General features: G+C 35.1%; 1 protein-coding gene across 5 annotated transcripts in view; it reads left to right on the top strand.

Annotated features, from left to right (window-relative positions):
• The window catches only part of CEP57L1 (centrosomal protein 57 like 1), a 58,440-nt gene that overhangs the window by 19,613 nt on the left and 26,061 nt on the right, over nt 1–12,766 (top strand). For 3 of the 5 annotated variants that reach the window (XR_004321882.1, XM_032484671.1, XM_032484672.1), the window contains one exon: nt 492–600. The exons of the other annotated variants lie outside the window; for them this stretch is intronic. Coding sequence is in view for 2 of the 3 variants with exons in the window: in XM_032484671.1 (XP_032340562.1) it covers nt 565–600 (36 nt within the window). In the remaining variant the exon portion in view is untranslated. The remainder of the gene's footprint in view (nt 1–491; nt 601–12,766) is intronic. 5 annotated transcript variants of the gene reach the window in all.

The following is a 12,766-nucleotide window of genomic DNA, read 5'->3' on the forward strand; positions in this document are numbered from 1 at the left end:
CTTTGCTGTACTGCCTTATCAAACAATAAAAATGCATTATATAACAAAAGTCCCTAGAAAGGTAACATTTCTAAAAATGTAAAGTGGTAAGAAATTCAGAAATAGTTTAGTGTCAAGAATTTATATATATATATATTTTTTAATTTAAAGAAGGATTACATTGCTTATTAGGGGGAATGGAAATCTGACAAGTCAGAAGAATTAAGGAAATAGAAATATAGAAAGTTGAATTATTACAGGGAGGGAAAGGAAGAATATGTCAGAGATTAATATTTATAAGGCTAATTTGTAAAGAAGTTGAAATTCTCTGAAAAGAATGATAGTTTATCACTGCTACTTCTGCCACTGTATATTTACATAAGACTTTATATCTTTCAAAGCTAAGAGAAAGGAACGAGTAACTAAGATTACATGCTGTAAGTGTCAGAAACAAAAGAACTTAGGTCTTCTGACTCAGTCCAGAGCTCTTTCAATTATGTCATATTTTTTAGAACCATGCAGTTTCAGTCCTCAAATCCACAGAAATGGAGGGGGAAAGGAAAAGAATTACTCCATCATCACTAAATGCAAGAAAGTAGCAACAGCAACAGGGATGCAATGGTAAGGAATGAACCAGTAATGCTATAATCAAAAAGACTGCCAAGCTTCTCAAATCTGATGAATCTTTCCTGTTGATTGATGTATCTGACAGGAAAGTCACCAAAAGGAAAGTACTTAGGTGTATGAATAATTGTTTTCCTTTCTGTTCTCAAGAATCTTTTGATGCTGATTCTCTTCAGAGAGGAGAAAGCAGTAGAAGTGGTTGGGAATCATCAGTCTAGGAGTAGAAAAAAGTTTTATTTTTTATTTTGTGCTTTTCTGTGCTGTTTAAATTTTGTAACCTGTGGATATATTACTTAAAAAAACATAGTAATAGGAATTTCTGTATAATGGGATTATGAGCCACTTTAAATATTTTTAAATTAAATATTATATAGTGCATGAACTGTGCTAACAGACTTCATCCCAAGGGTTATCAAGTAGGTTGACACTGACATTTAGAGTGAATTTTCCACAATTCCACATAGAAACTATTTTTATAACATGGTTAGGACAGGAGTGGCACTATAAAAATATTCTGTTAGTTCAATGGGAAAGTTGGAATTAAATTATAGATAGGGATGTGGGAAATTTTACTTTCTGTAGTCTCAGAAAATCACTTGCGTACATACGTGTCTACACTTGTTCCCAGGATAGGAAATAGCTTTCCTGAGTGAAAGAGATACTCTGGCAAGAGTGAGAATCAGACTAGCATTCTTCTGTCAGTTGTTCTAGACAGACTGTGCTGAGAGGAACTTTGAGGACCTTCATCCACCAAAAGCAGAGAGAAGCCAGCAGTTTGGCTGTATACCTGGTTTATTTGTAAGGCACACATTTGAATTAGGGAACTCTTCACAGTGATCAGTCGGTGCCTATTTTCACTCTAAAGCCATTTTAGTCCTCTAACAATCTGTTTGGATGATGTGCTTGCTACCTGATGATGTTGCAGTTTTATAAGATCCCAGAGCAACTATGGTGTATAATTTGCACAATGTTTATACTACCCTTGGAAAAGATGAAAAATGCATGTCCAAACTAGGAATACACTGCTTTTCTGGAAAACTATAAAAGTTCTAAAGGAATTTTTTTCATGATGACATTCTTGAGAAGGGATCAATTTTTCTTAAAAAGGACCATGGTATTCTGGATATTAAGTTAGTGTGTTTGTGGCCTGTGAGTGAAAGAAGAAACACCAAATGTTGGACTGGGACTGTAAGTCATCATCCTTGATAGGAGCAAAGTTTGCTCTTCCTTCTTGTGTCTGGACAGTCACCAAAGCCTGTGGTGAATTGTGCAGTCTACTTCTCAGAGTCTCAGAGAACACAGAAGTATTTACATGGACAAGTGATCTGATCTCATTTGTTGGTTGCTTGTTCATTTTATATTTTTTTATGGATGAGACTTTTTATATTTAGAGGAATTACTAAAAATGGTTAATGTGATGGAAAGGAAAGGGATTTTTATGATTTTTAATAATCTTTGTTTTATAGTTCTTTTAAAAACAAATGAACACATATATGAAATTATGTATGAAGAACCTTTAAGAACCAGAAAATAGCTCCTCCACTCCAGAGTTTCTGGGCATTCAGAATAGCTTGGTATACATCCCATTTACCATATATCAGTGATTTTAAAACATTTTTTTTCACATTTAAAAAATTTATAAAATAGGGATACATTTTGTAATCTTTATTGGCCTGTATTGGAGTCAGATTACTTCAAAAAGGACTTGGATTTGCCTCTACCAGTCATTTGCACTGCTACCAACCTGAGCCCATTTTAAATTAAATCTCTATTTGAAAGTTGCGGGATTTTGTTTTGTTTTGTTTTTTGACCCCACTGATAGTATTAATTCAGACTATAAAGCTGTGTAAGAACTGTCTTTTGGATAAAATTCCTTCTACCCAGTGCCTAGTACTTGAAAGGGTTTCAGGGTTTCTTGTCTCTTTCTGTGTGGTCGGTTTATTTTTATTTATTTTACACTGCATTTATAGCCCTTCTGTTGTTCCAGGTTTGCATGAGGTTTCTTATTTTTTTCTTCTTGTGGAACATAAAAGAATAATGCATCTTATAATAGATGTTGGCTTAGATGTGATAAAAGATCTATCAGATGCTTGTTTAAGCCTTTACCATACTTCCTACCATACTTCTTGTTTACTTATTGTAGACATACTTCTAAAAACCTCAATGTCATTATTACACATTTCTTTGCTGATTCTTCATCAGTGATCTTCAAACTTTAATTTGCTAAAGAATCAATTCGGGAGTGAAAATTATTTATTTTTGTGATTTATCTCCAGAGATTCTGTTTCTGTGGACCTAGGTGATGCCCAGGAATCTGCACTTTTTTAAAATACCGTCTAGGTCTCCTTCCCTAAGTGATTTAAGGACCACACTTAGAGGAAAACTGCGTACTCTATATCTAAGTGAATATTCATGGCTTCAGCTGCCATCTGTATATACTGATGATTTTTCAAATCCTTATCTTTAGTGTAAACTATTCTTGGATGCCAGACTCACCTATACATAACTGGCATGTTTCTATTAAAGGCAGAATACACTCTGATCTGGGGTACATGGGCTCAAGTCCCAGCTCAGCCACTTAATAACTGTGTGACCTTTGGCAAGTTGCTTAACTTCTCAGTTGCCTCTTGTAAAATAAAATTAATATAAATATCTTATGGGGTTGCCTTGACGATTCAGTTGATCAATACATGTACATTTCCTTGGCCAGTACCTGGCACATAATAAGCTCATTGTAAGTGGTAGCTGTTTTTATGTAGTTACTGTCCCACAAGCACTTCAGACATGTCAAAAATGAACCTTTATATTACCTCCACACCCCTCAAAATCTGTTTTCTGCTTTGACTACAGTTTTAATTTCTTCCTATCATTAATTTTCCTCATCCAGGTCATATGTTCTATGACTTCAACATCCTAATCACCTCTCATTCGTTCCCTGTCTTCATTCCCACTTCTGTTGCTTCGGTTCAGGACTTTATCACCTCTCACATAGCATTCTGGAGTAGCCTCCTTCCTGGACTTCTAGTCTCTGGTTGTTTTTCTCCATTCTAACTCACAGAAATCTGTACCAGAGGCAATGTGATCCTACTGCTCCTTTGCTGGGTGGCTCTTATTGCCTACGGGATAAAATCCAAGCACCTGTGCCTGGCATATAAGGCTCCTCGTATCTGGTTTCTGCCTCCTCTTCTGCAGTACTCAGGCACATTTACAATCTTCCAGCTTTGTACATTTTCTGTAGTTGCTCGCCCAAAACACCAGATCCTCTCTAGCTTTCATAACTTTGCATAAGTAAGCAATATGTAGCGTAGTGGTTAAAAGTGTGAGCTTTAGAGCCAGACTGCCTGAGTCAAATCCTGACTTTGCCACTTAACTAGTTATGTGATCCTGGGCAAAACAGTTTTTCTGTGCCACAGTTTACTCATCTTTAAAATGGGAGTAATTGTGCCTCACAGAGTAGTTATGTGGATTTTAGTAACTTAATTCACATAATAAGCATTCAATAAATGTGAGGTATCATTTTTATTATTACCATGCTATTTCTTTGGCTTGTGCACTTGATCTTCTCCTCTACTCATTCTCTCACTTTCCTTTGTCTATCAAATTCTGTTCATTCATCCTTAATATTTCAGTTTAAGAAGGAGCTCCTCCAGGAAGCCACCTCTGAAATCCCCAGTCTTGATTAGATGCTCCTCCTCTGGGTTCCCATGGCACCCTTTGTTGTGTAATTTAGCCTTGAATGTTTTAAGTTGGCCAGAGACTGTGTTTTTCATCTTTGTATGGCTAATAAATAAAACTTGATTGTTTTATTGTTTCTTATTAGTTACAGGTTGGGAAAGCAATTAGAAAGCAGAGAGAGAGTCTGCTAGAGTCAAGTAAACAGACAGCTTATAAGCAGACTGGAAGGGAAGAGATAGCAAGAGGTGAAAAGACAGAAAATAAAATGTGTAGCAGTCTAGAACTTTCCAGTGAAGGGACAAACAATTCAACAAGTATCAGTGTGGCTAAGTGTCATCATGCATAATTAAAATGCTATTATGATATCCTTAAGTTATCCCAAAGGTTAAATTGTATTGCGTACACTCTGCCTAAAAAGAAAAGTAGGTTAGGCATTTTAGAAATATTTCTTTTAAAACTAGTTGAAATAAATATTGGTGATTAAATAGGTAAACTTCAGTTATATATCATTGTCCAACAGCTCATTCCCCCTTGGACTGCTTGACTAATCAGTACTCCCATAATTAATTCTGAATATTGAGTGTGCTCAGTCTGTGGAAGAAAAAAAAAACAAAATGTAAAGGCCAGGGAAGATTTATAGCAACTAATCTGAGTACTGTTGATTTTGAAATTCATTATTTGTTGACTCAATTTCTAAATTCTTCCTGCATTTAATAAGTTTGCCATCATCCATTCCAAAGGATGACCTAAAACAAATAGACTGCCAGATGTTTCTCCAGCAAAGATGAGTTTATTTGGTCAGCAGAAAATTAAAACTTGGAATCTGCAACTTTGGTGAGTCCTGTGCAAGTCACTGCTTGGCAAGGGAGGGAGAACTCTTTTATAGAGGTAAAAAGGAAGTTGGGAGGGCTATAATAAACAAAGAGTTGATAGCTTTTCATTGGCTAAGCCCTTGAAAGGAAAGAAGAGGAAACTTCTTCCTTTTGGATTTAGCTATGTCACAGGGCTTGAGAGCTCTTCCTTAAGGTCTCCCTACTCTATTTAATTGAGGTTTCTATTTATTAATTTTTTTATAAGAGAAATGGTTAGAAACAGAGTTAAAATTCAAAATTCAATGGATAAGTATAATAAACATAAGAATGTTGAAACCCCTTCAAAACAACTTATTTAAAAGAAGGGGGGAGAATATAGCTCAGTGGTAGAGTGTATGCTTAGTATGCACAAGGTCATGGGTTCAATCCCCAGTACCTCCATTAAAAATAAAACACATAAATCTAGTTATGTATTAACAATTAAAAAAAGAAAAGAAAAGAAAAGAAAAAACTTTCTGAAGAAATATCACCAGTAATATTTTAAAATTCTAATAATTATGATTTACTTCCTTAAATAAAATGATATTAAATTAAACACCGTATGCAAAAGTATATTCCAAAGTACAATATGTGATATTTTTAAAACTTAGGACAGCATTTATAGAAATTCTGGGTTTAACCATGACAAACATTAGTGTAGGGAGGTAGGGAAAAGTTGTTGACCTAACAAATTAGTTTCAGGGGATTCATTTTACAAATATTTTTTGGATTAGGCCCTGAGGTTACAATGCCCCTTCACAGAACTTAGTAGTTTAGATTGTAGGAACTTACAGAAGAAATAAGCATAATTGATTATATTGATGTAAGAGGCATTTAAAACCCTTAAAAATGAAAAGATGTAAGTGCCCCTACAGATATCAATATAAGTCATTGATACTCTACATCTTCAGCTATTTTCTACCTCTACAGAAATCTAGTTAAAAGGAAACTATTTTAATAAAAAGCTAGTATGTATTTATTGTAGAAAATGTATAAGAAGGTAGAAATAAGAAAATGAAAATCTGTTGTCCATCTATTAGCGTTTAATACATTTACTTATAGTCTTTTATCTATGCTTATCTTTGTCCTTTTTAAAAATTATATAATTTTATATCCTTCATTATGCACTTTATGTTAAATCAAGAGCATTCTCTCTGAACTGAATATTCAAGATAAATTACAGATAAAGACAAGAGGGTGAGTGGGGTGGGAAGGGATAAATTAGGAATTCCAAATTTGCACCTCTTGCGGAATGATGGAAATGTTAGGTATCTTGAATGTGGTTGTGGTTTCATTGGTGTATACATCTATCAAAATTTAACAAATTGTACATTGAAATATGTGTCATTTACTGTACAGGAATCATACCACAATAAAGATGTTAAAAAATATTACAGGTAAAGATGATGGGGAGTCTAATCATTTAAATAATCTCAGACATTGTTAAGTTTTAAACTTATTGGGTTCAAGTTCAGTAAGAAAAAAATCTAACTTTCTATTTATTAGGTAAAATGTTCATAAGTCTAGTTATCTTAAATCCACAAATTGATAAATTTGCTTGAAAATCAGGTAGCAGGGTGTTGAAAATTAACTGTTGGATGCTATATTATAATTTATAAAATATTTGTAAAAGATTGGCATTGCTTTGTACTCTTTAAAAAACTAAGTATTGCACTCATGTTTCATATTTCATATTTCTTCTATTCAAACTTATGTAAGATGATGAGTTTGAAGAATGCCCCCAAAATTTTAATAATTATAGAATAGGCAAACTATTTTTACTTGATATACTGCTAACTCATCCCCTGTGTTCTTTTTTTCCCCCTGTCATTGTCTCTTGTTGGTCTGAAATTCAACAGTGAGATTGTAAACTGCTTCACTGCAGAAGCCATGCCCTGTGTTTCTTATTTCTACAAGGCATAGCATATTGGATATAGATACTAAACAGTTACTTTTGTTCTTACTTTGACTCCTTTGTTACCACTTTCTCCTGTTCCCCTCACCCCCACTTCTATACTCACTTCTCTTTGATCTCCATTAAGGGCTTTTATTCCTCATTTGTCTCCTAAATGCTAGTGGTCAGCATTCTGAGTGCAACTGATTTCCCTCCTAAATCTGTAATTCTTAATTTTTAAAAAATTTTGCCTCAGCATGTCTGAGGGGCACCACAATGGATAGATAATATAAACTCTCTAATGGACAAAGTCATTGCATCTCAGCCACCCCTTTCCATGCACACACACTGAAAATTGCTAATCTTTTACACTCTCCTTGGGTGATTTAATGGATAACCAAATCTATATCTCTAGATCCAGCCTAGACTGCTCACCCAACCCCAGACCCATATTTCAATCCATTTGTTAGATAGCTCTGTGTCTCTAAGCACCTCAAATTCAACTATATCTAAAAATAATTCATTGTTTTCCATCAGACTTATATCTCCTTTTATATTATTTCTTCTTTCCACTAATGTCACCACCATCTCTTTACTTGCCCAAGTGAAAATTTGGGGAGTGTTTTTTATTCTTTTCTCTCCCCCATTTCACATATCTAGTCGGTTCCTAAGTCCTTTTGATTGTATCTTCTAAGAATCTTTCATACTGATTTCATCTATTCCAGTCTTAATTCAGGCCTGTATGTTTCCTTGTGTTAATCACTTCAGTAACCTCTTAATTTGTCGCTCTGCCTATAATTTCTTCCCACTCCAGTCTACCTCAGGGTCATGTGAATAAACTTGTCAGCATACAAACCTGATCATGTTATTCCCCATTATTTCCTTTATTAGCTCCCCATTGCCTGATCCTATAAAATACAAACTACTTATTTGATATGTAAAGTCCTTTGTGGTTTGGCTCTGGTATACCTTTTTAGCCATCTCTTACTGCCAATATTTGTTCACCATGCTCCAACCAAATTCATTAAGATCTGTCATGTCCCTCGACAGTTATACTTCTGTCTCCACTAATTATGTATTTCCAAATTTTGTGCTCCTGTTAAGCCTCTTACTCTTTGTTTGTTTTGATCTCTGTCTTTCCTATCTCTCCTCAATGTTTGGTAAGCCTTGGTTAAACAACTTATATTTAAGAGTGGACACTAAAAAAAAACTTGGAAAAAATTTGGAAACCCCAAATCCATCCAATTCATTCATTTTATCACCTTCAGTATCTTTGTTAACTTGGGCTAGTCACATTGCCTGGATGAAGATCTTCCCTTCTCCACTTGGATGTATAGTCTATCAATATTCTGTGAACTGAGTCTTCCTGCTTTCAATCTGGTTCCCCACCCTCACCTGTGCTGAGTGTCCCCCAATCCATACATACTCAATAATTCGCTCTTCATATAAAAAACAAAACTAAACTTCTAATCTTCTTCCCAGTTGAGGGTAAAGCAGTCTTCTGGCTGTGCGGAGAAGCAAAGGGTATTTGGGCAGATAATTTACTTCTGAATTAAACTTTCATCCTATATAGTTTTCAGCCCTATCTTAACAACTTAGACGTTTACTTACAGAGGTGCACCTAATTCGTGAGCCATTTGGAGGTTCTGCAGGGTAAACTTGAAACTCACTTTTATTACTTGAGTTAGGAATCTGCTGCCTTTTTACCATTAGCTAAGTCTGTTATTACTTGCACCTCTGTTTACCATTTCCCAAAGATTTGCTGTTATTACCCTTTCTGATTTCTTTGTCCTTGCAGGTATATATCTTTAAAAAATATTACTTAATATTATTTTAGTGGGTTTCCAAGAGGAAGCAGAAGTCAATGTGTGTGTTCACTCTGCCATATTTACCTAAACTCCTCTCTCAAAACTGTTAATAATTCCAAATTATTTCTGGCTCTCTTTATCTCTCCGTCAATCAGAGAGAGTTATATAATTTTTATTTTGTGCTCCCATGACACCCTGAGAATGCTTTTATTATGGAACTGATCCCACTGAATCATAGCTTGTTTTTAATTTGTCTCCTCTACCACACATTTTTGTACAACCAATCATCAGAACTTTTTCACCTGGCAAAACTAAAACCCTATAACTCTCCATTTACTCCTCCCCTCAGCCACCATTCTACTTTCTGTTTCTATGAGTTCGACAACTCTGGATGCCTCATTTAAGTGGAATCATACAGTATTTGTCCTTTTGTGACTGGTTTATTTGACTTAGCATGATATCCTCAAACATGTTCTTCCGTGTTTTAGTGTGTGTCAAAATTTCCTTCTCTCTTTTAGGCCAAATGGTATTACCTTATATGTATATACATTTTGTTTACCTGCTCATTCATTGTTGGACCTTTGGGTTGCTTCCACCTTTTGGCTATTGTGAATAATGCCATTGTGAATATGGGTGAAAAAAATATCTGTTTGAGACCCTGCTTTCAATTCTTTTGGATATGTTTACCTAGAAGTGTCATCATTTTTTATGACATTAACATTTTTAAAGGAAGCAGCCCCCCTTTATAAAAAAATAGAATGTTTTTCATTTGGAGCTTTTGTGGTGTTTCCTCATGCTGAGATTCAAGTTACACATCCCTGGCCAGAATGCTGCATAAGTGACGTGTCTTTCTCTGTTTCATACCCAGAGGCACATAAGGTCTATCTTACCTCTCGTGGATAATGTTAATTCTAATCATTCTGTCAGAGTGTTATTTTGTTTCTATACTATCTGGTTACTACTTTTTCCCTTGCATCTTATAAGCAATCTGTGGACAAGATACTTTAAGACCATGCAAACATCCCACTCCTTAGCAACATTTCCACCTCTGAATGTAGCATTGATGTTTCTTGCCTAAATAAATTTTTACTCTGAATGCTACAAAACGGTGATTTTTTTTCAAATCTAGCAAGCGTTGCTTTTAAAGTTAATTATGAATTATGTTAAATAGATCAATGTGAATGTCAAATAATCAATATGTTAAATGAAGATTTACTACAAATGTTAATACATCATACATAATCGTCATTGAAGCATAATGATTAAACTGCTTCCAAATTTCTGGAATTTAATAGTCATGGTATTTCTATAATGTCACATAACTTTAAAAGTTGAATATATAGTGTGCTTTAGGATGTGAATTAGGTTCTGATACTATTTCGTACTCTCAGTCTACAGATTGTTTATCAGGTACTCTATTACCTGAATCCTGCTAGTGAACTCTGTGCTTAGTTAATGACTAACCAGATACTCACTTTCTGCTATTGAAGAAGAACAAACTTTACAGTATAGAGTAGCTTTGAGAACTTTAACTGAATGGAAAGATATAAACTCTTTTCCCTTTTTGAAGCATAAATCTCATTCTGTGTGTGTATAACTAAAACTGGTTTGTCTGGGGCAGTTAGCATCTCTATAAAGTATGTCCAAAGCTATTGCAATTTGAAGCAGTATAATAGATTAGATGTTAAGAGAAATTCTGGTAACATAAAAATCTGTATAAAATGCTTAAAACTTATTTTTGGAAACTTTGCTGAGTTGGCAGCAAAGTAGGAAAAATACAATGCTGTACATAATGAGAAAGCCCAATTCCACATGGATAAATGAGCCCTAGAACCCCTCTGGCCCCTGAAGGCACCTTCTGATTCCTTGTGACCCAGAACCTGGGCTTTAAGGAGGCATTCCTGCTTGTGTGGGGCAGGAGACAAAGTCTGAGCCTGAGCATGGTAGGTGATAAGTTTGGACACTGCAGCATAAAGCTGAGATCCCCAACGGGTAAAACATTCTGTGGATGACAGGAAGATAACCTGCTCTTCAGAATGACACTGCCTGTTTCATCCCTTGCTTTGAATGGAGTGGACAGAAAGAAGCTCTCTTGAAAAATCCTCATCACAATCCTAGAGTTGGAATTCACACTGCCAAAACAAAATCTCAATATGAAAGTTTAGTTTAATGGTGCCTTAGGTTTTGGGTTCCCTAAGGACCTAGCAGAAACAAATAGAAATCTTCTCTGAAGAAAAGTGCTTTTAATACTGGTTTTGAAGAATCCCCATAGTTCAAGTTCCAAGGAATGAACTTAAAATCAGAAATCACTACCAGGGGGTGGGGGTAAAGCTAGTGGTAGAGTGCATGCTTAGCATGCACGAGGTCCTGAGTTCAACCCCCAGTACTGCCATTAAAAAAAAAAGATAATAAAATAAAATCAGAAATCACTAAATATATGAATAAACCAGCTATTATAAATAAGTGTCAGCAGAAGCCGCAGTGACTGATTTCTAAGATTATCGTATAGAATTTTTTAAAATGTTTTAAATGTTTAAAGAAATTTAAAAAGATACAATTATAGAACAAGAGACTATTAAAATTGATCAGGAAGATTTGAAAAAATTTATAAAATGAAAAATATAATTTAAAATTAGATGATAAGTCAAAAAGGTATTTAGACACAGCTAAAAAAAAAAAAACATAGTGAACTGGAAGATAGAGCTTAAGAAATTACCCATAGCATAGCACAGTATATATAAAGAATATGAAAGACAGATTAAGAGATATGGAACTTAGATATCCAATATATGTCCATCTGAAGTTCCACAGGAAGAGAACGGAGAAGTTGAGAATATTCAAAGAGAAGATTGCTAAGAATTTTTTTGCATTGGTGGATCTCTAGATTTAGGAAGCCCAACAAATTCCAAGTCAGGTTAACAAAATAGAGAGCCATACCTAAACGCAATGTAGTGAAACTGAAAAAATACAAAGACAGAGAGATGATGTTGCAGTTAGAGTATAAAAGGCAGATTGCCTGTAAAGAATGACAGACTGAAAGCTGACTTCTGGATAGCAACATTGGAAGCTAGAAGACATAATACTTTCATAGTGCTGAAAGAAAATAATTGTCCACCCAGAACTATATATTCAGAAAAATTACTTTTCGAGAGAAAGAGTGAAAGAGACATTTTAAGGCAAACAGAAACTAAGAAAATTCACTCCTAATAGACACTCATCCAAAGAGTCTCTAAAATACATACTTTACGAAGAAGGAAAGTAATCTAAGAAAGAAGGAATGGTAATTATTGCACCCTGAGTTTCCCAGGAAGCCAACTCTGAGAGATTAACATACACATTTATTAAAGATTATCCTTGGGGTCAGTACCTATGAAAGGGAGAGCAGGGAAGAAGTATTAGGCAGAGAGGGAAGTTAAGCTGTGCAGTGAAGACCCAACAAAGGTTTCACTGATCCCAAAGGGAGCTCTGGAGATGAGTTGTTTTGAGTTGGGGCACGAGGTTCAGGCCTTTTTACCCTCATTGGATGCAGGCTCCCCCTGGAAGAAGCCTTAACTTCAGATGAGACAACGTTCTTTAGGTAAAGCAGTCCCCCAAGAGGGTTGACAGCAAGGGCTGCATTCTGGCTGCACTACCAGCAGCTGTGGGAAAAGCCTACATTCCTTAAAGGGAATCTGGACAATGCATCATAGTATCTACCACAATGAGCAAAGAAAACTTGTAGGTGAACATAACCAAACATTGACTTTATAAATCAAAACAGTGCTGTCTAATTTGTGTGGTTAAAATCAAAATAGAACTGAAAATTCCAGACAACTGTAGCATAATGTGCCTGGAAGGAAGTGATTAGAATTAATGCATTCTAAAATCTGTTATATGATAGAATACTGTACAGCAGTGAAAATGAATACCATACAGCTTCAGCTTCATGCACTAAC

Source organism: Camelus ferus, chromosome 8, assembly GCF_009834535.1.
Source record: "Camelus ferus isolate YT-003-E chromosome 8, BCGSAC_Cfer_1.0, whole genome shotgun sequence".
Classification (NCBI taxonomy): Eukaryota; Metazoa; Chordata; class Mammalia; order Artiodactyla; family Camelidae; genus Camelus; species Camelus ferus.